General features: G+C 37.4%; 1 protein-coding gene across 1 annotated transcript in view; it reads right to left on the bottom strand.

The window, feature by feature from the left end:
• Nucleotides 1-22,603, bottom strand: part of RFC1 (replication factor C subunit 1) — a 33,041-nt gene extending 10,438 nt beyond the window's left edge. Inside the window, exons 1-12 of the mRNA XM_017803849.1 lie at nt 22,496-22,603; nt 17,256-17,384; nt 15,480-15,555; nt 14,400-14,519; nt 4,940-5,172; nt 4,174-4,248; nt 2,492-2,569; nt 2,064-2,151; nt 1,668-1,969; nt 1,362-1,469; nt 655-834; nt 240-344 (exon numbers count right to left, since the gene is read on the bottom strand). Of these exons, the coding sequence (XP_017659338.1) occupies nt 240-344; nt 655-834; nt 1,362-1,469; nt 1,668-1,969; nt 2,064-2,151; nt 2,492-2,569; nt 4,174-4,248; nt 4,940-5,172; nt 14,400-14,519; nt 15,480-15,555; nt 17,256-17,384; nt 22,496-22,498 (1,497 nt within the window). The 5' untranslated portion in view covers nt 22,499-22,603. The remainder of the gene's footprint in view (nt 1-239; nt 345-654; nt 835-1,361; nt 1,470-1,667; nt 1,970-2,063; nt 2,152-2,491; nt 2,570-4,173; nt 4,249-4,939; nt 5,173-14,399; nt 14,520-15,479; nt 15,556-17,255; nt 17,385-22,495) is intronic.
• Nucleotides 22,604-27,563: the final 4,960 nt, after the last annotated feature.

The raw sequence follows: 27,563 nt of genomic DNA, 5'->3' as shown, positions 1-27,563 counted from the left end.
ACCTAAAATACAGAATAATGTCTGAGTATGAATATGAAAGGTGGGAAAAAAACCTATTGCTCACAACTAGAAGTCTTAAACACAAACATAAAATTTTCACTTTCAGTACTTTTAGCCTAGAAGATCAAACTGATTATAGTGGTGTTACTGTTACTGGAACAGAAGACCAAAACTCCTTTCAATTAAAAACAAACCAAAGCAAAAAAACCATCAACCCTCTAAGTTTATAATAAACAAACCTCTGTTTCAGCTGCCAGCTCATATTTGGACTTTTTGCCTGGCATAGTTCGAATAAGATCAAACAGGCCATCCTCATCAATAACTTTTGTACCTAAAGCTGATGCCTGGAGCAAAAGAAAGAATTAAATGTAAAGTCAAGTTAGGAGTTGCATTATTCATTTCAAAGAGTTTTCCAGTAAAAACTATGTTTATGAACACAACAACAATTTTATATTTATATATACATATTTGTGTGTGTACATATGTATATAAATACAAACAAAACAAAGACATAGGACATTCAGCAAATTTTTCCTTTTAAAGATCAATTCATCAGTAATACTGCTTCCTCTTGGCAGGGATACTGAAAATCAGCAGCAAAGACAGGAACAATTCAGTTTCACTCTGACTTTGCTCAGGCACAGCAGCACTCACCTTTTCACATTTCGACTGGCCACAGTCTCGCCCCATCACCAGGTAGTTTGTCTTTTTGCTGACATTGCCAGTTACTTTTCCTCCATAACGTTCAATCAAAGACTTGGCCTCATCTCTTTCAATACACTCCAGAACCCCCGTAATTACGAATGTCAGGCCTTCCAAACAGTTTTCAGCTCCCTGAGAAGCAGAGCATTGCAGAAAACGCCATTACCTGATGCAATTCTACCAAATAGCTCTTCACCATTAGCTTTTTTAACCCTCTACCATGTCAAGTTCCCTATGAAACTCTAAAAATAAGACTATCATACCTAGCTAAGTAATAGCTCTAAACGTTCAAAAGCCATTAACAGGAATAGCTACCAACAAAACTTCACAGTTTATCTGACAGATCATACTTGTAACACTCTGTACTTCAAGCACAGCATAGCAGTCAAATGAGTGACAGCAATCTTCAACTTTCAGACCAGTAACTATTTTTGATCATCATGACTTCCTACACAAAGTTATGAATATAATTTCTTAGTATATCTCCTTACATTTAGTCACTGCTTTGCATTACAATTTAGCTTTTTACAATCCATGCTTCCTATTGGAAAAAAAATACCAGTTTTTAACAGTTCAGTTGATACTTGTTAGACCACTTACATCTGTAAGTCTATGATGCACTCCACCTGCATACAGAATCCTGCTGTAGCCAAACTTACCTGAGGTATCTCTTTGGACCCCAGTGCTTTCGGACCCTCACGATTAAGGAAGCTTCGGTAGGCTTGGTAATTGCTTCGCTTCTTTTCAGAGTCCTCAGGACTTACAGACTGTGCCAGGACAGAAAAAAAAATTAACACAGATATATAAAACCAGCAAAATAAACTCAAGCGTCACAGGTTAAGACATTTTTATGCATCAAAGGAAAAACAAGTTCTAACACTTGTTTTTAGTCTATTTACATGTAATACTGAAGCTTGCTCTGCAAACTCCACCAGGACAACTAAATTAATTTTGATAGCTCCTACCTCACTCTTCTTGGGAGAAATTTTTTCCTTCTTTGGCGTTGTCTTCTCTTCTTTCTCTGAAGCAGTTTTTTGTTTTGATACTAAATTTTGAGCACCTCTTTCCTTTTCAGCAATCTCTTCTTTTTGTTTCAGAGACACGAGCCTAGAGGCAGGTTTCAAAGGCAAGGTCTTATCTGCCGACACTCTTGCTGTTTTACCACCAGATGATTGCGGGGATAAATTAAAGCCTTTACACTGTTCAGATTTAGTTTCCGGCTTCACAGTGTAATTCTGTGCTTCACATGTTGAATCTGTTGCTTTCACTTGAAAGGAGGTAGAGGGAGAAGAGCTCATATATAAAATGTATCTCATTAATATTATAAATTGGTGCAACATTTGTCATATTCTGTGTCCTACCTCTTTCCGACTGCTTATATCCTGCTGGCACGTTAGGACTGCTATTGATGCTCAATACTGTTTGCTCTCCTCCTGTATCTTTCCGAGCCTAAATAAACACAATGCCAAAGTCAGAGAGGCACGTCCCAAGCTACCATTGGGACACAGCAACACACTTCACTCAGTTGTAACTAGAACTTAAAATACCTTTCCAACAGAGGCATATAGCACACACACATACTGTTCCTGCTGTCTGACTAGGCAGGATACTATTTACTGAGTGAGGAAAATCCAGGAGGCAAGTATAAAAAGCGAGTATGCTATTTTCATGAAAACACTTTCTTGCTGTTTTTATTTCATTTCTATGGAAGTCTTAAAACAAAGGTGTCTAAATAAGAACACTCCCAGCAATGCAATTTCTAAAAGCTAAAGTTCAAAAACAGTTCAACCTTTTTCTTCTGCGGTGTTTCATCCAACATGGCCAAAGTTCTAGCAAATTCTTCATCTTCATGCAGCTGTCTCTCTAGCTGAAAGACAAAAAGAAAAAAGATTTTTAGGCTCATGTCTAACAAGTTCCAATTCTACTATATTTTTAAAAAACGGTAAGTGAGCACATAGGTGGAAAAAGGGTGTCCTACCAGAGGCAAATACATTTCTGAAACTGGCACTGAAGAATTACTTGTTTACCACAAAAGAGAGACTAGTGAAGTCTAGTGAGAAAAACTGAGCTTGGATTTGTTGCACTAGAAACATTAACATGCCCGTATAAGCTGTTTTCAAAAAGGTTTTTCATTCTTTCACGTATTTTATTGTTGTGTACCCTTTCCGTTTAATAAACAACCAAAACTTGAAGGCAGTATATCAGAACAACCAGCCTGCACCAAGAAGTAACCTGCTGCCTTTAAAAAACTTACAAAAGCAGTCCCAAAAGACAAGTAGGAACAATGCCTGTTAAAAATTACGATGTCTTCAGAACAAATATTTTATTCTTGTTTACTGAAACATATATAAAAAAGAATTCTGGCAGTTTTGGAGAATTTAACTACTACCCTTACCCCTGCTCTTGTTGTCAGTTCTGTTTACTTTAGGGAAGCAAATATACTTTAACTTTTTATTATTTCTATTCACATTGATTTTCTTTGACAGAAAAAACAGTAAGAACAAATAGTGCACATGGAATATGTGAAAGTTATTTATTAACTGTAAAAAAGCAAAGCCAGTTTGGTTTCCATTTTTATTTTACCTAACAAAAAAAATGACATCTACAGTGATAACTGATCATACAGTTACCTTTCCTACCCAGTATGGTGCCATGGGCAAGAAAACCTTTTCTAGTCCTGAACAGTATAACCACTGTTTTAACAAACAAAAACAAGAACAAGCAAACAAACGAAAAATACTTTCAGAATTGTCCTGAAGTCCAAATGACATGCTCTATGATTCCATTAGATGGCTTTAAAAAACAATATGGCACAGGCATCATTTTTATCAGCAGTGAAATGCATCTACCTTCCCTGTGTATGATGAGAAAGGAGAGAGCAGAATCTACTGAACCCAAACCAGGCTGAGGCAGAGATACACCTGATACAAAGTGCATTGATGACACATACAGATACTGTGTGTTACAGATAAAATGAGTTCAAATGAAAGACTACATCTTGTTTTTCCTGGGTCATTCATATTTTCTCAACTATAAGAAAATTTAGAAGACAAGTGAAACAAATTATGGATGGCAATGGCTTTTAATTTTTCACTCCAAGGAATGAAGGAACCAAAACACCATCAAAACACTATCGCTGAGGAAGCAAAAAGTAAATTCTGTGTGAAAAGCAAGATTATTATAGGCACATCAACTGCACAGGTAGAGAAAGCCTGGATAGAGAGAAAATAGATTAAGTGACATGTTCTATTTACGTAACTGAAATAGTGCCCATAAAAATAACTATGTGACTATGTTTGCACATATATGCAAAAGCTAAGTACACAGATAAATTTTATTACACTTACTTACAGCATATCTGGAAAGTCCATCATTATTTTCTTAGGGAGAAACAATTTTAAAGTTAAACAAACTGCTCTTGACATAGAGCAGTAAATTTAACATAGAGAAGTAAATTTATAGAGCTTTTACCTCTGAATCTTCTTCAAGCTGCAGTTGCCTAGCAATGGCCTCATCATCTAGTGTGCTGTCTCTGCTTTGTGAAGACTATATTTAAGAAAAAAAAAAAACTGTTCAGTTTCCCCATTACTGTGTCAATTATAATAATTTAATGTGTACAGATTTATTCTGGATATTTCTAGAAAAGGACTAGGAATGAAACATGCAACATTTCATTTCTGGCTCTCTAACTTAAACTCTATTAAACAAGGCTATTTTCAAGAGATTTTATTATTCAAAGCAAAACTACGCTATAATATAAATATCTTCTTTCCTCAAACAACACTGAATGTCTCTGAAGCTATCACAGTTGGCCCACTTTAAAAATTCACTGATATCTTTCATTTCCTCCATACTTGACTTGGTGCTTTGTGAGTGTATGTGCCATAAAGCATGGGAAAATAACTTCCTTCCTCTGTCACCTTCCCCTCCACCCTCAAATATAAGCTAATCTCAGAAAAGTACTTAATTTCAAGAAAAGTCACTTGAGAAGAAGCAACAGAGAAAATACTACTTTTGACTTTGTGCTATCTTGTGAAACATGAAAATGCTACTCTAAGCCTGCATTTGAGGCCTTGATACGCACACACATATCATCAGAACTGAACTTCCACTCCAGTGATCATTAAAAAGTAACTTTAGGACAGGCAGTTAAGTGCTTCCTTGCAGGCGTTAAATAAGCCACTTTGATCTGCCCTCGGACACATGAGCAGCCTAAAGGAACATCATCAGTACTTACCTCTTTCCTTTTACTGGATACCAGTTTCTTTTCTGATCGCTGGACATTACTTGTCCCAAAGTAATCAAGCGCAGAGGTGGGAGTCTGTTTCACTGGAGGGAGTGGTTTGCTTTTAGCTTGTGGTTTTACATCTTCCTTTTTCACGGAATTTGTTCCTGGACAACCGACCGCTGATGTCCCATTCTCCTTCGGTTTCAGGGAAATTCTTTTATTGACAAAGTCATCTTCTTCATCTAAACATGAAGAGTATTCTATTACTTCTGGTACATCGTACTTAAGTTCTAATAATGGAACTGTCAAGAGCACTATTCTGGCAGATTACCACAACTCACATTCTAAAAAAAATGCTACAGGTGTTTAGAAGTTATTTGAAAAAAAAAAAAAAAAAAGGTTGAGTTGCATAACACATAGTATTTATGATCTTTAATAGCTAACTCGAGTCTGAATAGATTCAGTACTGAAATAAAGTTTCGTGACATTACCTCTCGTTTAGAGAGGTTCACAAAGAATGCCTTCCCTTCTTAAATGGGGAAAACAATTAACAGAAGATCTAGGTCACTGAAGTTTGAAATCTCTCTTTAATTAATGCAATGTCAAATTGAACAGCACAACTCTTCCTTCACATTTTATGTGAAGTACAAAGATACATTTATTGTATTACTTTATAGTATTTATCAACAAAGGAGCTAATATAGGCTTTGTAGATATGTATATTCTTAAGAATCTCTCAATCTTACATAGTAAACCAGGGTAAAATATCAGAAGGTTTTATTTACCAAAAAAAAGTTTCTTGGATAAGCTTAATAGTTATTTTTAAAGTACTGCTCATAGTCTATGAATGTTTTAGCAGAAACATTTCAAAGCCATTTTTTATTTTTTCCCTTTCAGTCAGAGATTTTATGAGCTATTCTATAGTCTCCACATCTCTGCACTTTAACACACTCTCTTTCCAGTATAGTCAAAGCCATCTCAAAGAAATGCAGCCATTTCATATAACACAGAAATCAGACAAGAGGCCAGAAAGACAAAATAGACTTTTCAATTTTAAAGGAGGAGCAAGGGTGGCACACACAGTCTCATTAAGAATTAGCCCACAGAGCACTAAATAAAAACCTAAATCTTTCCTTTTAGGACTCTTCTATAATAACCAGGACATGGTTTTCCCAGCAATAAAAAAGAGAAAGAGGGTTTCATGGCCATTCTGCACCCAAAGTCTTCACCCAGACAATCAATCAACCAAAAGAGATAACCAAGGACTTCAGAGAGTTTTGTGTCACGAAGCCTTACTGACAGTTATACAAATGAAACCCTGTCACTGAAGCATACAAACCCCTACATATATCACTGCCACATGACTAGACTAACACTACAGCACAAAAGAGAAACATCACTGGACAAACTTCTTGATTAGTGATAAAAGCATGGTCTTTGTGAATTCTTCTACCAACTCAAAGTGTGCAAGTAAACAGCAAGAAAACCCCCAAAATCAACATTAGACAGCAATAAAGCAGCGCAAAGACATGAGAGGAACAGAAACAGAGGTAGTCTCATTTGCATGCCCCTAACTGAAGTTTAGTTTTACTTTTCTCAAAATAGAGATGTTTTAGACAGTCCCCTCAGCATATCATAAACACAGATTGTTCTTAAGACCTGTTTTATTATTGAACTTAAATAGACAGCATTATCACAAAAACACGTCCATTTTCCAGCCATCCCTAATTTAAATCCCCATATTTCTTTTTTTATAAAATTTGTTTTCTTACCACTTCCCTAAGTCTAGCTGATGTCATATGTCTGCCATCTATTATTTTTGTTGTATACTAGTCAGAGATGGAGGGGAACAATTATTTTTTGTTTCATCTGTTCTCAACAGATGGTAGTAACAAGAGTGTTTTAAGCATCAGCTGGAACTTCCTGCTACTGAATACTGACTAGGCAGAATATAACAAGTACAAAGGAGGATCCTGACTATTCCTGGGAGAGAAAGTTCAGAAAGAAAAATAAAACAAAGATGCATCTTCAAGGGACGAAAATGATTCAGCAGTTAAATCAAGAATGCCTAAAGACAAAAATTTATCTATGAGAAAGTGGCATCTTAGCCAATTCAATTCACAAAGCAATATATGGAAGAGAAAATTCAAGCCCTCAGCTGACAGCAGTGAGTTTTACTACAAAGCTAAAAGCTTCACTATTCTCAAGAAAATTTATTTTCCCTATGCAGCAGTAAATCTCTTACTGTCATTTCGCTCAACTTAACAAAACTATAACATATCAGGAAGATTTGGACACTAGATGCTTTAGGCTCCTAATTTATAATAGTCTGAATTCTGAATAGGAGAATGTTTATCTCAAACTTAATTTCAGAAATATTTTTCCTTCTTTCAAACTTTTCAGTTTAACAAAAAACCACATTTGTAGTAGTAAAATGTACCTGTCACTAGAAAACAGCAGTTAATGTAATTACATTTATTTGTCCTGAAAAGACAATACAAATCTTATTCTGCACCCTTGCTCCCAGCTTTTCTTAAGCCAAAGACTGTTCTATGCTAGAAGAGAATCTTTCCTCATCATTACTGTTATCAGAAGATCTGTATGCAATATTGATTTTTTTTCATTATTCACTTGTAACCATTTAAACAACAACAAAACCCAACAGGATATTGCTTTCTCTCAAGTACAAAGAAGCAGAGTAAATATAATTAGATTTTAATCAAAAAAGTATATGGACTCGAGCAATTTATGAAGCCAGTATACATATTATCAATAATTAGGGCTTTGCTTTAATTATGTCTTTCCTAGAAATGGCAGAATTAGGTGCATTCATTGACTGGAAGCAGTGGCTGAATAAGGACAAGAGACTCACAGCATTCATGAACTGTCAACTATAAATATAAATAAAGAAAAGGGGGAATGAGAACATAGAAGTGGTCATTAGGAAACAAAACTGCCCTGATTCTACTAAGTGGGTTTCAAAAGATGCTTTAGGGGACAGATTCTCAGGCTACAGTTTCATCCCAAGTTCACAAAATTTTTAAGTCCATCACAAATTCACCTGATCTCCAGGCACTCCCCCACTCCTCTTATTTCAAGTATTAAAGAACAACCAACTTTTTCAGTAAAACCTTAACACTTCCTTGAAACAAACTGCTCACGCATGCCTACTGCCACAGAAGTGGACAGCAAAGTTGCACACTTCCAGTTTCCTTACAAGCCTGAAGGCAACCTCATTTAAAACTTTGAAAATACCAAGAGAGTCCTGGCATTGCTGCTGAGCTGTTCAGGTCAGTGTTTCTCAACACATGACCTGTAAAAGGAAAAGGAGGCATTCCCATTCATAAAAGCAAGCCAATAATTTGTGGGAAAATAAAAGTGACAATTTAGATTTTAGCTTACAAAAATTGTAGATTAATTGCATGCTTATACCAACTGTGAGGTGAACAGCTGAGACATTCTTACATAGGGGCATGGACTTCACAAAGTAAGAAACAGGAATCAATTTGATCACCAACTAGATGACTTTTCTGTTGTAAAAGCTTTGTGTAGCAGAACAAGACATTCAGAGAACAGTATTTCCTGTTTACATCAATGCATTTTTTTGCGTGCTATACAATGAAAAAGTATCCTGAACATACATTCGGTTTTTTTCAGGATTAGCTCTGAATTACAGGCACAAGTCAAGACAATATATTTTAGTTGAGGTTTCTGGAAATTAAGTAGCTGTTACAGAGAAAGTTAATCATGTGATTAATGGAACACACAGGCAGTGACAACTAGGAGATTGCTCTAAATTATTCTGGACACTAGACACACAAAGCAAGGACCAATTAGGCCAGGCAATGTACAAGGACAAGCTTCCCTAGCAACAAACAACAACTGTTAAATCCTGGGGTTTTTAAGAGCTATTCCATGACGTTAAAGCACATCTGGCTTTCATTTTATATACTGTTCCAGCAGTATCACAATTAGGTTAATAAGGCAATGCAGCAGCTCACCTGTACCTGTTTGTTATTCCTCTTTCCTATCCTCACCCTTTCTCAAAAGAGGTTCATCTGCTGATTACTGAGCAACCTGTGGCTCTTTTAAACTTTGTTTGAATTCAGATCCTTTTAAAAGTCTTGGTTTCAGGAATGACCTCACCCAATCTAAAAAGGGAGCAATCTATTGCAGGCAGGGACAATGACAATAAGGGGCACAGGACAGATCCTTGGAGGGCCTTCAGAACAATGTATTTTATTAATCTTCACTCATTGTTTCTGTACTGTTGAATTCCTCATCACTAGAGAATATAATTCCCGGGTTCCTATTCTGTTTAGGACATAAAATTTAAGGCAGAGACAGCCTCTTACTATGATGTCATAAAACCAACTCCAAATATAGGCAGGCCATCTACAGATTAAAAATAATTTGTACTTATTATGATAAACATATGTTGAATCAGCATTTGTAGACTACTACATAAGGATTTCTATGTGGAGGTAAAGGACTATATCCTATCCAAAAGTCATTAAATCTACATTACTTGAATAAAATGGCAATATTCTGGACATTCTTCAGCTTCAGTGGCACCACATCTGCACAATTATTTAAACAATTCCTGTCCTAAAGAACCTGCAACCTACAGCAATAGGTATTGCTGTCCAAGCTAAAGCTGAGAGTGGCGAAAATAGTGTTTGTCTGTAGTTGTAGACTTGGGTTTAAATTACTTTACGTATGCATTGGTCCGTACTCAAGAGTCCCAGCACTGGGAAGGACTGAGTTTTGTACTTATCTTTTGCTAGAAGTCTTTAAGAACATTATCTTTAAGATAACCACCACTTCTCAAAAAAGCCAGCAAGTCTATTCAAAGTCAATCCCTGTAACTCTTTCCAAAGAACAGATGCTATTTGTGACTAGCAAAAAGCATTTTTTCCTCTCTTCCTTCTCCTTTAAAAAAACCAGTCATTGCAACCTACATTTAAAAATTTAGATTGTATCATTATTTCATTTTAGATTTTTCATGCTATTTCTCAAAAAGCTAATTGATTTTAGATGTACTACAAACATGCACTTTAAACCACACTTGTTAGCACTTGGCCTGTATTGACAAGTCAAGGTTCTGTGCTGTTATAAAAATATAAAACTTATCTAAATCATTTCAGTTTTAGTCCCCTGAAATGAATTTACATTTGGATTTTTCAATTATCAAAGGTAACTTCATAAAGTTGCCCCTGCCATATTTTTCACTTTGAAGGGAAAAGATTTAGGGATAAAACACTGAAATGAAGTAACTGCCACATCTAACTGTAATTATACACTTGAGTGCCAAACTGCATAGATACCCTTTGATACCCTTTGTCAAGTATACAGCAAATTAAAGTCTTAGTCAAGTCTGTATACTTAGTTTTGAGAGCGGTAAAATGAGAAGGCTGAATATATTTAAACTGCAGTAAGTAATCTTAATCTGAAAAGCCATCAATTATAGCAACTCCTTCCAAAGGAAATACTTGCACTTGCCATAGAAACGGCTGTGTGTGTTACCTCGGCAAGCAACTAGAAATTATCAGTCCATTAACTTATTCCAGTTTATTATTGAGAGTTACATTCACTTGAGCTGGTCACTTTTCTGTAATAGCAGCTTTATCAATTCACATAAGCAGATCTGAATCCCCACCACGCAATGAAATTTCATGTTCTGATTTAGTTGCCTACAGTTACCCACATGACAGGAATATTCAGCAATGCCCAATGAATAATTACAAAACAGGAAAAAAAAGTAACTTAAAGCAATCCAGGCAAGTATAAATGTGCTCCTTTTTTTTTCTAGCTGCAGCTCAGGCAGCTCAACTTACTGAGCCACAAAGGACACAATGCTCCATTCCAAACAAAATCAACCAGTATAGAAAAAAAATCCAAACACAAAAATCTTCTTTTACATTTTAGACTAATCCAACGGAATAACTATGTCAAGACTAGTTACTCTAGCAGCTCAACAAGAAGATCTGAAAGGGAGAAAAGAATATCTCCAGCAAAGAGAACAGGAACAGGCAGAGGAAAGCAGCATCTTGAGCTACAGCTACAGCTTTTAGAGCTGCTACAGAGACTAAACTGAAATGAACTTATTTCATGTTCTGCCATGTTTGAGATACAGGCTGACATCATTCTAAAGTAATCACTCTGTCTTCTGATAAGTGAATCCTATCAACTTTTTTAGTCAAAATTACCACATTTATTTCTCAACATTGCTGTTATCATAGTTTGTGCAGAGGGAAAAAAAAGACCACTTCTTAAAGAATACGATTATATTTTACTTCAACCACATCTCTGGTTTATATTTATTCACCTATTCAGGTGAATATCATATATTTACTATACTTATATAACACTCCTCTCACCACTTAAGACAACAGCACATTTACCATTATATGACCCTTATGTTGTACTATTGGTATTCCTAAACTTAGCCAAATTAATTTTAATGGGGCTCACTCCTAACAGAGGACCTTTTACATTGTCCTCTGCAACACTACTCCCTGCTTCTTCTGAGGGTTTCTATCAGAACATACTCATTCCTAAAGTACATTTCAAGTAAAACTCCCTTAAGGTTCAACTATGTATTTTCAACTGACCTTTCATAAAACACTTTTGAGGAAAGCTGGTATGTAGAGTACTATTTATTCTCTTCATGCATTTCCCATAAGTATGTACAGCAATTTCCATAAGTATGTACAATGCAAGTATTGCCCAGGGAGTGGCAGGGACAATTTTTTATTCCCCCATGAAACCTTTCAGTTAAGACATGCTTATTCACTGACAACCTGGTGCTCATTTGAACCAGCATTTGGATGTGGGAACTATTTTTATTTTGCCAGCAGTACTAGCACTTCACTAATAGTTTTTTTCTGAGATTTTTGGGGTTGGTTGGTTTGTTTGTTTCCCCATCCCAATATTCTCTACATTAAAGAGTATATATTCAGCAAGTACATTTACAAGCTATTCTTTTGTCCTGTCTTCTAAGTTCTCAACAAAGAGTTTTCCAGTAACCTACAGACCTCCTACGACTTCAGTTTTTCTACCTTTATAAATAACTCAGCCTTCCACTAGAACAAGGCTTTTCTTGTTTTAAAAAAGTTTATTTTCCAATATCCAAGCAATCAAAGCCATTGCTACATACACCTAATTACCGCTACATGATATATATGAAAGATTACAAGCGAGGTCACAATTCCTGCCAAATAACCACCTGTGATGAAACCAGGTGAGGTTCAACAAATCACAATAGCAGGTCATCTTCTACAAACAAAGCTCAAGGTTCCATACTTCTTTAAACAGTCAAAGTGTTACTTTGACAAGTACAACAAAAACTTGGATTTTTCCCAATCCTGTAACACTGTATTATCAACAATAAAAGGCTCTTTTTTTTCCCCCTTCTTACCTGATAGAATAACTTCATTTTATCTTTGGTCACCATTAAACTAAATATTTACTTAGATTCAATTTGTTTTAATAAAAACAAAAGTAGTTATTATAGAACTAAAAATAGCAACAGTTCTTGCTTTGTTCTTTTGCCTTTTAAAAAAATCAGCTTGTTCACAAGCTAATAAGAAACAAAGCAATGCAATAGCCCAATCAGTCCATTCTTATACAAACCAAAAAGTTACTTTGCCAACACTTTTCAAGAAAGCTGTATCCCCCATAGTTATACAGAAGAAGTGAAAGAAATTCAAGTAATAACAGGAAGAAAGTTTGAAAGTAAACTGAAAAGTAGGTTGAAGCAATTAACTACCAAACTTCTACTGTCTACTTGATGCCAAAAGGCTCTTTCAAACATATGGCCATGGACAGACCCCTTGAGAATGAGATTCTGACTTTTGATCCAAGTCCAAGCAGCACATTCTTGATATAAGTTTTCAGCTCCATAACAGCGAAAATAAGAAAAGAACAAATCCCTACAAATTTCATTAGGATCTTTTCTGTCTATATTTCTGTATTACTCTTCTTCAAAAGCATATTTATCTCAAACAATAGCTGTATCAATACCACTTAAACACACTCAGCTTGACAGCTCCATTAAGATGAAGAAACAATTTATACAGATGAAATATAAACAAAATTCAAACATTAAGTCTCAAGTTATAAAGGCATTGTTTTAAAATACACTATTAAGTCAACCCTGGGTGTACTTAAGACTCTTTTGATAAGAAGTAACCTTGAGACTGTGATTTTCAGGGATTTCACTAATAACCTTGACTAGTGTTCCCATGGAAACAGAAAAACTTGATTACACAACTTCGAATTGCATAATAAACCTAAATATGTACTCTTTATTCCTGAAGAATCTTATCATTTACCTCTGGGATCAATGCTTTTAATAATCCTTTCAATTAGGAAAGAAATCTTGGCCAAACTTTCAAAGGAAACAAAGCTTTGAGTAAAAGGATAAATAAGATAAAAACCATGTCCAGGTTACTTTGGAAAATTGCATTCATCTGAATACATGACACAGTACAGCTAAATGCCAGGTCAAATATCTAGGACAAGCAAAATAAGTACAATACATCTTAAACACAGTGATTCTGAACGGAGCCCAAGTGTAGAAAAAGCCCAGCAGAGCCACACTTCTAATGCAATACTGCAGCAAACAATCCCTTTTCATTTTAAAAATACATGGTATGATTATAGGGAGGCCATGTTGATGTTCAGCAACATGCTTACAAAAAAATAACACCATATGCAGGTATAGTGCCTACTCTTCCAAATAAAGTACAATAAAACTCAAGGAGGGATCACAGAAAGACTACTGGAATTCTATCACTCAAAAAACACATTTTATCAAAACAGATTTGGATACAAGTCTGTTAATTTTATCACAGTTTCTTCATGGTGTACTGTGGCTAGTAAAGAACTCTACTTCAGGAGACAAATACAGAAACCTGATAGTTATAGCTTCAGCTGAACTCAGACTGGATGAAGGATGCACATCCAACCACTGCAACAACTGACAAATGACATGTGTTGATAAGTAAAACACAAAACCCAAGAACTGTTGCAGTCACCAACATATCAGGCAGAGATTAGACACATGGAAAGTCATATCCCAAGTAAAATAAAAATCCATGTTTTCAAACCTATTTATGGTGTGCTAGTGAGCAGTTTTAACTATATTAAAAATTCTTCCTTCTTTCCCTAAATCTGTGGAATTGTCTTAAGCAAGGAAGCATTATCTCATTACATTATATGCCTATTTAAATCAACCTAAGCCACTATCCAACATCACCTCAGTTTTACCCTGTGCCTGACTTTACAGTACTTGAGGCTAAACGTCTGAAGTGCTTTTGGTTGTTTAAGGAAAACATAATTTGTCTTCCTCAGTATTAGGTTTTATGATCAAATTTAAGAGTATATCAGTCAAACAATCCATCCCACCAGTAACATAATCCACCCCACTACAGCTGAACACATAATGATACATTTCTTCCATTACCTGTCTCTGAAATATAAACAACAGGATCCCGCTTCAGAACTTTACCAAGTTTTGAAGTATCTGCTTTTTTCTCAGGTGTCTTCTTGGATTTTTTCACTGATTGCACCTCCTCTTCTGAATCTGTATTTTGACCACAACATAAATGTAGATTTCCTCCACGTACACACACAGGCTTTAAGTAATAGATCACATAACAGTTAACATGTGTTCACATATATTCAACTGAGTGAGAAAGAGATTCCATATTCCTGTCGTATGTCAGAGCATAGCTTCATTTTTTATCCATCATATAAGTGACAATGCAAATTTGGTCAGAACTCTGTCTTGACAAGTGTTTTTTTGTTTACATAACAAGAAATATGTTGTTATTTACTCCAAGAACAGCTATGCCTATATAAAAACCTCTCTGAAAAGGAATGCAACAGTCAAGGGTACCACAGCAGTTTACTTAAAAAAACAAACAAACAAACAAACAAAAAAATCCAAACCCACAAAAAATACTATATTATACTGGTGTGTTCCATGAAACTGTAAATTTGTAACTATGAAATGAATATTTACTAGATTTTTTTAGTAGAGAAAGACACACAAGTTTGTTTTTAAAACAATCTTCCATATTATATTCATGCAACCCACAAAAATGTAAAATTATAGAATATGATCAACCTCCTGTACTCAGTGTAGGATGTTATTTATCCCTAAAAGAAAACCTAAAACTCTCCAGAATGTATATACAATTTCATAGCAAAAAAAAAGTTACAAAGTTTTGATAAAATTTACTATCTGAATTTCTTTTTTTGTGTTTTTTTTTGTGTGTGGGTTGGATTTTGGTCTTTTTAACAGGTATTTTCTTAGAAGTTATTTTGCACTGTATATTACATGCATGACATACACTGCACTCATATTTATCAAACATATTTATCCATCAACATTTACTGTGAAAAATGTTTTTAATTGCATCTATTCCATAATAATAAAAAAAACAACACAAAAACTTTCAGATGCACCATTTACCTGATCAACCTTGAATGCTGATGCAAGGGATACAAAGGAACATTCAGAAACAACTGTGAACGTTACCTGAATCATAGATTACTCTCCTCTTCTTTTTCATACGCTTTTGTTTGGAATCATCTTCACTGGGTGAACTGTTCACCTAAGAGTAACAGTCCATCAGTTCATCAATAAACAGATCCTTCCAGCTTTTACTCAGTTACACAATGAAATTTATGAGTTTCAAACAAATTCTAACAAATTATTTATTTTCCAATATTACATTTACAAACAGTTTTCTGCTAACTCATGGGCAGGAACAGGAAGGGTGCAGGGCAGAGGAAATGAGGAAGAAACTGCAGCAATAAAGGTAAACATGCTCCAAGCAAACTACAGATGTTTAAAATAAATATTCTATTTAATGATAATTAAAGTTAATCAAAAACAGATTTTTGAGCACTTCCAATTGTCCCATGGTCCCATGCAAAACAGAGGTCGGACAGGCCAATAAGTTACTTTCACTTTTGTTTCCACACCGGATGCGGCTTCATTGTAACCACCAGAATTCGACACAACCTCAGAGAACAATATACCCAATGGAAAAAAAGAAAAAATCATGCACAGCATTTGAAGCTACACTGATTTCCAGGTCAGAGCCCTTGTTGTTGCAGGCTCTCTCTCACCCCTTGAGCAGTGCAGCCACCGCCAGGGATTGCACCAGTGCTCACACCTGACAAACGTGCCCCAGGGGGCACGAGAGAGAACTGAATTGTCTCAAGGAATGTTTTATTTTTTTAAACATTGCTAGCTTTAGATATTTAGAAAAATCACAAGCTGCACAGGTATAAAGTTTCCTCAGTCCAACAAACTACCAACTACGCTTGTTTTGTAATCACGTGCAGCTGTAAATGCTTTTATTTATCTAGAATTGTATTTTTAGAGTAACTCATTTTATCATCTACATTAAGTCCTAATCTGAAATCTGTTAAATCCTTGATATAATTGGAGAATTGCACAGTAGAAATAACAGATCACAGAAGATAACTGCTATGTCTTTCAGCTCCACTTAATGGTCCTTCATTTTCATATTGAAACAACTAAAATATAAAGTCAGAATATTTTTTAAGGAACATCTTACTTCCACACTGTTATGCTTCACATTAAACATTCCATCCTATTAGAAATCCTTCCATTTGCAAGTCATTTTAGAGCTATCTTTAGCCACTGCTTTCTTTTTTATACAGCTCGAATGATGAACACGTGAAGTAGCCTGACACCAGAACCCAATCTGGTTTTAACCTATCATTTTAAAGAATTTGGTCTTTGCAACAGGTTTACAGAAGTGATCCCAATGAAGACAAACAATATTAACGTTTCCCCCACAGGTGTTAGAACATCTGGTTAAAAAAAGTGGTCAGAAGGTACCTCCACCACAGACTTTTACCTCACTTGGAAGCATGGCACCTTTGTGATATGCCTACATCTACTGTGCATAAGCTTCAACTTTAATTAAACTAAAGATTAAGTAAGCAGAGCTACTCAAAGAACTGTGGGCAATAATTAAAATAACTTCAAATACATCAAACTGTTCCTACACTAGCACCTAATCATAACAACTTCTACCTGCCTTTGCCCTACAAACCAAATTTTTTAAATTAGCAGTTTTCTTCACCACCTACAAAGTTTTACTGCTAGAAGTTAATATTAAGTGGTAGTTCCCTCCCATGCCTATAAAAACAACTGACATATTATCTGTTATTTTAGTATATGAGAAGAATTATAACTTTAAAGAAATGCTAGATACACAAACAATCCGGTATCAGAGAAACCAAACACTTCATAAACAAGAAAAGCAAAACTAACCTTAGTCTCCTTTTCCCTTTTCTTCCCACTTGAGGGTCCTTCACCATTTTTAATTTTTTCACTCTTTGTCACAGTCTCACATTGCTGTCGCTTTCCAGGAGGTACAACACCAAAGAATTTCCGGATATCCTAGCAAAAGGGAAAACAATAAATTTTTAAATACATAGCTCATCACACTATAAAACAGCAATGCACCGAAATTACTTTCTCAGCAGCTCCATTACAATATATATTGATTTTGAAATTCTGTTTATGATTCAGAAAACAAAGCCCAGCTAGTTAAACATAGCTACTCAGACACCCACACCACCTTTCTCATCTTCAAATCATGAAAAAATTTATTTCTTCCTTAGTCATCTTCACCAATACACATTGCAAGACAAACTTCCACTAGCAATGAAATACAATGACTTCAGATAGATGCTTAATTCTTTTTTTTTTCCAATTAGTTATCACAAACCTAGACCAAAGTACTTCTACAGTTAAAATGATCAACACAGCTATGAAGTAGTGTCAAATGTAAAAAGACAGTTAAGTAGTGGGACATACTGTATTCTCCACCTTCTCATAAATTTAAGATAGTAACTTGCATCTCGCTAAAAAATTAGTCAGCTAAAAAGAGGTAACATTTAAATAGAGAAACAATTTAGTACCAAGACTTCCAAAAGGTCTATTTTGTAGCCTTATTTTAGTACCTGACCACAATAGACATAACAAGCTTTCTAAGTGTGTAAAATCAACAGCTGAAGCTTCAACTTTAGAAAAAAAACTATTGTATAGACAAAACCAAATCTGACTTCTGTCAGAAAAGGCCCACTGGTTCAGGTTTATTAAAAAGAAAGTGAGAAAACAGGTACCTGGTTGGTATCACTACCTCCAGTGTTAGCAGCCATTTTAGAGACAGAAAGTGCCTCATATGGCCTAAATAATATAGAGGAGGTAAAGGATGTGGCTCAGGCCTACATTGTACCCAGCTGAGAGCTATTCCCCATCATGGAGTTCATCTGGTAATTTGTTATTATCACAAGTAACCACAGGTAAAGTAATACATTCTTAAGAAATCTGCATCAAGTCTGATTGATAATAAGGGGTCTTTCAGGCTCCTTTTCTCTTATCAGTCAGCTCCCTGGCAGTTTGGATTTAGGGCTTAAAATCAATGGAACATGTAATTTGAAAGCATGCACAAAATATGGGACACGTATAGATTCATTTAGCATACTCAGCTTAAAACAATTTTCTAGAATCAGAAATGTTATTTTCTGTAAAAATTTAGGCTCTTTGTGTTATAGCTGCATATAATAACATAGATTCAGCAAGCAGACAATGGTAGACTGGAAAGCATTCTTCCTTAAGTGTGACTTCACACATTTCCATTATGGAATTCATGCATAGATTTTCAACATTCTACTATTTTACATGTACTCCTACAATATAAATGCATTACCATATAAACTCTGAAATTCTGCCCATTCTGCCCTTTAGCTAACAAGTTTGAAGAGAGCATCTGTTTAAAAAGTCTCCGAGTGGATTCGTGGACTTGATCACTCAATTATACTCATTATTACTGACTTCTTTTTAGGCTTAAGATAACAGGCAAGAGAAAAACAAGCCTCATTAGAACTTCTATGTAGTAAAATAAATACTTACTACAACCCTGCAAAATAAAGTGACTTCAAAGTTTTGGGGTTTTTTAATAGTTGTTTAAAGCTTAAAATATTTGGAGAATTAATTTTAGATCAACAATAAGGCTCTACTCATTCTGTTGCTTTAACTAAAAACTGTCAAATAGCAAGTGAGCTGCTCTGCAAACTTACAGACCTCTACCAACCTCTGTGCTTTCTGGAAATTGTTGTGAGGGAACATGAATACATCCCAAAATCAGAGTCTTCAAGCTTACACACTTTACAAGTGGCAGCAGGAAATACGTGTTACATTGGATAGCCCAACTTAACACCACCTGTCTGGTTTAATTTACTTTTAAAGTCTATTGGTAGACTTCTACAGAGGCTTTTTAGCAAGATTTATTTATCATTCTTTTTCCTCTATCTTCATCTTGAGTTTTGGATTCCAGTTCTGGAATCAGTTTTTCTTTTAAAATGCACATAACTGTGGTAGAAGATTTGCAGAACCTTTTGGTGTTGCGAGAAGATGCAATAATATTAGAATTTTTTAATAGACTTACACAAGGGTTATGAAATGCAGACTTCATAAACTACACAGCCCCAAGATACAAAGGAAAACTGACACCTATGCACAACCTTCTTCAAACTTCAGAGTTATAAATTCACCAATCTTCTTCAGCTATCCTGCTCTTTATAAGAAAAGGTAACCTTGTTAGCCACTGCTGACATAACAGACAGTGAATACAGAATTGCTTGGGAGAAAAGTATGCCACACTGCAACAATAAAGTTACCCTTCAGTGACGCTTTTATCCAAAAATCATGAGATTTTTCATGCCATTTATTAAGAGATGCCAGATAAATTAATTCATTGCATAACTAACTGCAGAAATGAAGCAATGTAAGTATCTATCATATAGACTTAGATCCCAGATAGGATCACTTGCTTCAGTTCTGGGTTTGTTTATTTATTTAACACACTCTGACCCTCTCAGTGGTTTATAATGCCATGCATATATATGAAATCACCTGGTAGAAAAACTGTGTGTGTTTAGCTTTTATTATCTATGCTCATTCAAATCAGAAAAGGCATCTATCAGTGGAACCATCAAGTTTCCTTCCAGGATATTGCCCCAAAAACCACAGCAGTGTGCCTTGCGTATCCTGGAAAAACCCACCAGCATGGCTGTTCCAGGTGGTCCCCTTGCCCGTATCACTAAAATCTAAGGGCAAGACTATATTGGTGTGTGTCCCCAGGTGTGCTTCAGCAGCAGCAACAAGACATGTAATTTTGAGCTGTTCCACCCCGGTAGGAGGTGTAACTAAGGCTTTCTGATCACTCTTGCTTAGTTAGGGGCGTAATTGATGCACAGCATCTGAACAGCCTAAAAAAGTGGTTCCTGCTCAGCTTTTAGCAATGGTATGACCTCAGTAATGGCTGTGCCATCTAGTCCTTGCCAGTTCTGAATACTGCTTCAAATCCTCCATCTTATGCAATAACAGGAGACCATAGAAATTCATCACATCAGGTTGCATGTTTTCTTTTGAAAGATTTGTATCTGTCTGTTTTACTGAGGAGAGTAACACAAGCAGAAACTGAAACCTATTTGTTAGGTGGTACAAAGACTGGTTACTTCAAAGACAGTGTTTTTACAAGGCTAGTGTTCAATAAGGCATAATATTTTCCAAAATAACATCATATAATTCACTCTGCACCTCCAAATACAAGACAGAACACTGAATTTCACCAACCTAGCTCAATGACTGCAATAGAAAGTATATGCACCTCGTTTCAGGTATTCAGAGCATCCATGAGGGCCTTCATCAAAAGAATCATATTTATTTATAGCCTGCCTATTTCAGCACAAGTTTTGCCCCAACATCACCTGTGACATTTGGTGCTTCCAGAACAACTGCAGTACCTGAAATCGAATTTATAATATCACTTCAATGAAACTAGTAATACTTGCTTGGGTAACTATACTTAATTAATATTTACTCATAGTGGCAACTGCAGCACAGGTTCTATATGACATTTTTCAACCAGTGTCACAACAGCTGATGCTCCAGCTCCGCCCCTATGAGTGTCCCTCTCAGCTAGAGAAAACTCAAGCAGCCCCTATTCCCAGCCACTCATTCCATCAGGTGTACCAGTATAGTGCTCTGCTTGGAAACTGGGTCAGGCCACTAATCTGGGTGAAAAAATAAATCCCTTCTAAAACAAATCAGTTCATTGTGTAATTCTACACACAACAGTTCAGCACAGCTGAGAAGATGCTGCAGAACCAATCTGACAGGGGCTACTTACATTTGGCAATACACGAAAAAAGTTTGCAAGGGTGTGACACTGAATTGCAATACACCTGTGCTGTTGCTGCACAAGCGGCACAGGCTACACCATTACTAACATCACTGCATTTTTGCCTCTGCAGCTGCAGCAGTGATGGTTGTACAGCCTCTGCTTCAGGACTGAAAAGGGAACGGGCTTAGGCAACTCATATTGTCCTCAAAATTATTATTGTCTTCCTCCTTTCTAGGAAAGTGCCAGACATTCCAAGATGTGTGAATTCAGAAGATGACACAGAAGGAGAAAGCCTTTGTCCCGCAAAGGTGGGAAAGGAGGAAACAAGTCTTCTATTAAGATCAGTTTTCTAAAAAGGTGTTAGCAGAGAAACAGGAGAAGCAGATTTGTCCTCATACATAAATTTAAAGCCATCGGCCAGCCCTAACAAACTATGAAAATATCACACATGACTAGTTCAGGAGTCTAAGTGCTGGCAGACCTCTGTCATTACTGTAGAAGACTCAGACTGTATCACCCATCATTGCAGAGCATCAGGTTTAAGCTATAAACATGTTTAAACTCTTTGGAGTCCAAAATCAAAGGTGAACGCTAACTGGCTTTGAACGGCATCTGTAGTTAAACCAGTAAAAGGTGTGCAGAGAGGCTCCATTTGAGTAGAAGAAAACTTATCTGAGACAGAAATGAAGAGGGGATACCATCTTATAGTGGCTGCTTAAGGGAGCAGCACTTTGGAAAGCACGAAAACACGTATATATTTATATTTACAAACTCTTTACAGCCTAATGAGGGTTGCATCCTTATTTATAAACAACTGCCTACTTCCAGACTTTTAAGTTCTTTTCTCCCTTTTTCTGCAAATACTGCGCGCCCTCCAGCTCGGCAGAAGAAACGCCCTCGTGTGTGCCCCTGCTGGAATTAAAAGCAGAGTTAACACTCCGGTAGACCGCGTTTGGAGAGGTTAGCTCGTCCGCATTCCTTCCCCAGTCGAGCCCGCGGTCCACGCCTAATTCCCCTAATTCGATGAGCTGGAGAGGCTCAGCCGCTTCCCGCTTCGGCCAAGGGCATTCCCTCGGCCAGGGGCTCCATGGCACCACGCGGGGGGCCGGGGCTCGGTCGCTGCGGGCGGGAGCGCGGCGGGGCGATCTCTGCTCCGCGGCCGCTCCGCCGCCCGCGGGGCTCGCTCAGCCCGCGCCGGGCCCCGCCGGCCCCGCCGCCGCCCCCCGGCCCCGCCGCCGCCGCCGCCGCCCAGGCACTGCGCGACGCCCCCTGCCCACGCAGAGCCCCGCGGCGGGGAGACCCGCGGGCAGCCCCTCACCATGCTGGCGGCGGTGCCCGTGCCTAGCGGGACGCTCCCGGCTCCATGCTCCCGCCTTCGCGCCAACTCCCGCCGCCCGGCGCGCGGCGCTGCCGTCACGGCCGCGACGGGCGGGGCGGGCGCGGGGGCAGCCCCGGGCCGGGGCCGGTCCCTCGCCGTGCCCCCGCGGGAACCCCCTGCCTCCCCTGCCGGCCTGCCCTCGGCACTTCCCCCCCTCTCCGTCTTCTGTGCGGGCCCCAGCGGCTCGTGCCTGCGGCGGGGGTTTAACCGCTCCCGCAGCTTCGGGCCTGGCCCGGCAGGAACGGGAGCTCCCCTCAGAATGGTGGGTGTGGAGCTGCTGCGGCCCGCAGGGAATGGCCTGTCCTTGGTCCCCTCCGGCAGAGCCGGAGAGCTGACAGTCCGAACAGCTGGTTAAAAACGTACAAGAAAGCAGAGCCAGGCCTCCATGAGATTCGGCTCTTTTTAGGGGATTGAGGCAAACGAAGCATCCAAAAAGGCGTACAGCCCATAACAGCAGTGCAGGCGCCACCAGCCAGGCCTGGAGCGGCGCGGCACAGCAAGGCATTTCCTTGTCATAAACGTGAGATGGTCCCTTCCGTCCTGGTTGTGCCGGGAGCATACCCAGATGTGTCGGGCTGTGATTCCTCTATGAGACAGCCCTTAGTCTGCATCTGAGGAGGCCAAGAGAAACTGAAGAGTTACGCTCTGTCTTCTCCCACTGATTCTTTAATTTTCTGATTTATCTTTAATGAAATCTTGTTCAATGTTCTAATTAATCTTTAATGAAATCTTGTATGTTTTCATCCATTTTGTTTCCTCTACTTGCTGAACACTGGCAGGGAATAAACTTAGTCAAACCAAATAAAAGAATTACTTGCCTGATGTTTAGATTCTGCAAACCTGTTGTATTGTTAATTATTGTTAGACTTGGAGAAGAATAGGGAAGGCAAGCAGAATTTATGATGCTACAAATGTTGCCAATGATTTAGGAAACCACTAATAAAAAAAAAAACTAAAACCAAAAAGCAAAGAGTACAAGCTCAATTTGTGCTTGGCTCATACTGCAATTTCTAATGCTATGACTTGTGTACACTCTCTGTTCCCATCTTTCTTTTTCCTTTTTTTTTTTCATTCTTCCGAGAACAAGAGACTGTCTACTTGGTAGGATGGTCGAATTCCAACAAAAATAACTACGCCGAGATAAAAGTTAATGGTACTTATTACTATTCCCATTTAATTATTTAAATTGGACTTTAAGTAATTGTAGGATCCTGTTTGTACAGAAATTGCTACCATTCTATTATGAACGCACATGGTTAGGTGGACTCATATTTTCAGCATTAGCCTAGCTTGTGAATTTGGATTTCTGCGTAGGAAACATGACAAAATAAGCAACTAAATGCAGATCCGTAGCACAGGCTGTGCTTTTCAGCCTGCTTTACAAGTTATTGCATAAGCACTCAACATAATGGTTATGCAAACATAACTGGTATTGCTTTAGAAAAACATCTCCAGTGATAAGTTTGTATTTACATATTTAATTCTCATTATGTAATTTTTAAAGCTGTGCATATTCCTGATACCAGAACTAAAGAGTAGTTAAAGTGGCTGACATTTGTAAGAGCCAGACAAACTGTTCAAATAATGCTAAAAGAGTTATTGCAGGTGGTTATCTCTATTTGTAGTTGATAAAGCAACCCAGAGTAACATCCAGCAGAGCAGTATCTGCTTGTGGGCTTGTGACATGTTCATGTTTCTTGGAAGGCAAGAGTTTAACCCTTCATGAAGAGATCAGACTGAATACCTGCAATGTCTTTAATTCACTCCTGGGTATGGTGGGGAGACTGGAGACCTCTGTTTCTGTGTGCCTGACCATGAAACCACTGGAAGTGGGAAAAACCTCACTCTGCCACAGGAAACAAAACTGCATGTTCATTGTATTATTATGTGCTTTGCAAGATAAAATCAAGGCAATATCCCTTTTGAGTCTATTAATTGATCCTGGGTCATGTTTTAAAGCCATATTATCCAACTGAAAGTACAGCTTTTTAAAAAATAGCTGAAGTACACTCAATATCATCACTCTATTTACAATTGTGACAAATAATTTTTTTAAAAATTAGACTTGCTTTCTACCTTTCTGAAAATCACAACCTATTCAGCTGTTTATATTGGATTTTTTTTTCCAAAATACATAAATAAAGTGAGATATTAGCTCTTGAGCTTGAGTTTTTTCCCCTGTCAAACCAAGCCAGTCCTACTGTTATTTTTAGTGAAGGCTTTGTCTTGCTTATCAAGAGGAGATTACATTTTCTTGTATTGATAAATAAAAATAGCCTGTTCTCTTTTTGTTAATATTTTCATGTATATTTTCTTTTCAAATTTTTGAATATTGCTGTGTTTATTTCAGAATTGGGATCAACTTTATTGCAATTTTTGAAGGGATATTTTATTTACTGCTCTACACAATTTGTATTTTGAATTGTTTGAAACTTACTTGAAATATAAGGCATAGACTTGTAACTTAATGCTGAGACACTTTTGAAGTCCATAAGGCAGTCTTTCTCACGTGTTTTAGGGGATAACTCACTTGAATAATTTGAGAAATCTCTGTAATGGAACAGAGATGTTCTGAGCTTCATAGGTGTCCAAAGGACCTCTGAGGTTAGGAATTGCCCTAAAGAAATATAGTATGGTAATGCTGAGATGATTAGGGAGACACAACAAAAATATTTTTCCTGAAATTTCAGGTTAAATCCTGGGGGGTTTTTTGTGAAATTAACAGACATTAAAATACTCATTTACTAGATTGTAGTCTCTATTTTGGAGGAATACCATAGGGGATATATTGCTTACTAGAGTCTCTAGTAAAGAAAATCAAATTTTTCTGACATTGTAGAAAAAGGAATGAGCATTTTGATGCAGATGAAAATTCCAAAAATTCTTTGTAAATCTGTAGTCTAGTTTCTATTTACATTAGGCTTTCTATAGTATCCATTACAATTGGGCATCTTTAGAAAAGACTTGACCCCATATCAAACAGCTTTTGCTGTATAAGGTAAAGATAAGTGATTTGCTTGATGCTGTTGTGGGCAATTATATAAGTTGTACTTTTTTGAGCTTCTCATACTAGTAGATCTGAGCAGCTGATGTGAATGTAAACATTACACTTTTTCTAAGTGAACTTTGTCTTTAGGTCGCTCTCTTCATTTGCATATGTAGGCAGAATGAATGTGTGTTAACTTGGATACTCCACCTAACATTCAAAACTCTACTCCTTTAAACTAACATGTTTGGCATTTTTGCAGATCAAACCCCAGGTTTTCAAGCCAAACCCCAAAACAAGGAGAATACATATTCAATAGTCAAGTGAAAAGTTGTTTTCGTCATTTGAATCATGTGCCTTGACAGAAGCAAAGAAGAAAAGGAAAATTGATAGCTAAGAATTTAACTGAATAATCGTTAGTCTTCCCGACTGCTGAATCTGTATCAGCAGGTGCCCCGGAGATCTCAGCCTCTCCCAGCCTTGATTCATTCTGAAACCAGATTCGCTAAGTGCACGGCCAGAGGCAGGAAATCCCACTGTGCACTATCATACTGATGTCCACGTATGGCATCAGGGTTGGAGCCTATCCTGACTCTGCCACTTGAGCTAGTGGAATAATTAATTCTCTTCCCCTCCTTTTGTACCCTCACTTCCCAACAGCCCCCTATCGCACCTCTCTCTTCTGCGCTGATTACTTTCCAGATTACCAACAGTGTTTCCTTCCCCCAGGTCCTTGCTTAGCTAATCAAAACCTCCTTCCAAATTCAAGTCACTGTATGACTCTCATCAGTTAAATTGCTTCCTCTCTAACTTCATGAAGTTACATTATAGCTCAAACAGTTAAATGTGAAAAAGCAGTAAGAAACTGGATTCACAGAGGCTTGAAACACTGAATCATTTTCAAACCTTGATTATAGCAAGGTCATGTCAATAATCAGGAAAGAAATACAATTCATAACCTTGTACAGACCAAGCATCTGGGAGCACAAGTCTCTGCTGCATCTTTCATATCTTGGGCAGGTGCAACATATTGTCTGCAATAAGATGACACTGGTACTAAATCTGCTGTAGTTAGTGAGGAGAAGCCCATTGTCTTTACCTTGTCAATAGATTGCCAAGGTGTTACGAAACTGTCGTGGGTATTTAGAACTTGAGCATCTGGTAATCGTAGTAACTAGCTGCTTTAGGAGTGTATTGGCATCCATAACAACTTGTATTTGGGTTTTCTTTCATTTCTTTCATTTCCAAGCTGCCTGTGTGTGGTAGGATCTTGGCTAAGTGTGAAGGAATTATTTCAGGTAGTTGATGGAGTGCTGGGTTTGTTATGTGGCAGAGACTTGTGTAAGATGCATGGCTACCCCACCAGCAGTGGGAGCTTTCTTCTTCATCTGTAGTGAAAATGTTCCTTGTAAAGGCACTGCAGAGAAGTGCTTACACACATGGAGGTTTTGTTGTTTATCTTAAAACATAAATAAATTTTCTTTCATTTTTACTGATTAATCAGCTTTATGGATAAACTAAAGGTATGTCAGTGCTATTGTGCAGTGCTGCAATCATACTCTCACAGGTGGCAGCAGCACAGCAGTGCCTCTGGACTTTCATGTCCTACATGCCAGCAGGGCTAATTCATCCAAGCAGAGTGCTGTACTCAGGTGATAAATTGTTCCCGTGTTCAGATTTTAGTACTTCTTGCGTGTGAAGTTACTTCACACTGCTGTATTGTTCCGCAAAGCTCTTCAGCAACTGTGGTCTATGTGTGGATACACTTTATATAACTGTGCCACAAGAAAATAAAATGGCAGGACTCAGCCTTACTGTACTGAGTAAATTGACTATATCTCAACATATATAGTGTTGCCGTAATGTAAAATGTTAAAAGGTTGAATCGTATTGCATAACTGCTCTGTAAAATATTCACTGTCAACAACAAAATTTCCCACAAGTCCAGGGAGAGCTTTTCAGCAGAAATAGGATGTTTGAGCAGGGCAGGACTGAGGAATGATGCAGTCCCCTTCCAGCCAT

The sequence above is a fragment of the Lepidothrix coronata genome, unplaced genomic scaffold (genome assembly GCF_001604755.1).
Source record: "Lepidothrix coronata isolate B3197 unplaced genomic scaffold, Lepidothrix_coronata-1.0 Scaffold0, whole genome shotgun sequence".
Classification (NCBI taxonomy): Eukaryota; Metazoa; Chordata; class Aves; order Passeriformes; family Pipridae; genus Lepidothrix; species Lepidothrix coronata.
This window is presented reverse-complemented; position numbering and strand designations above follow the sequence as displayed.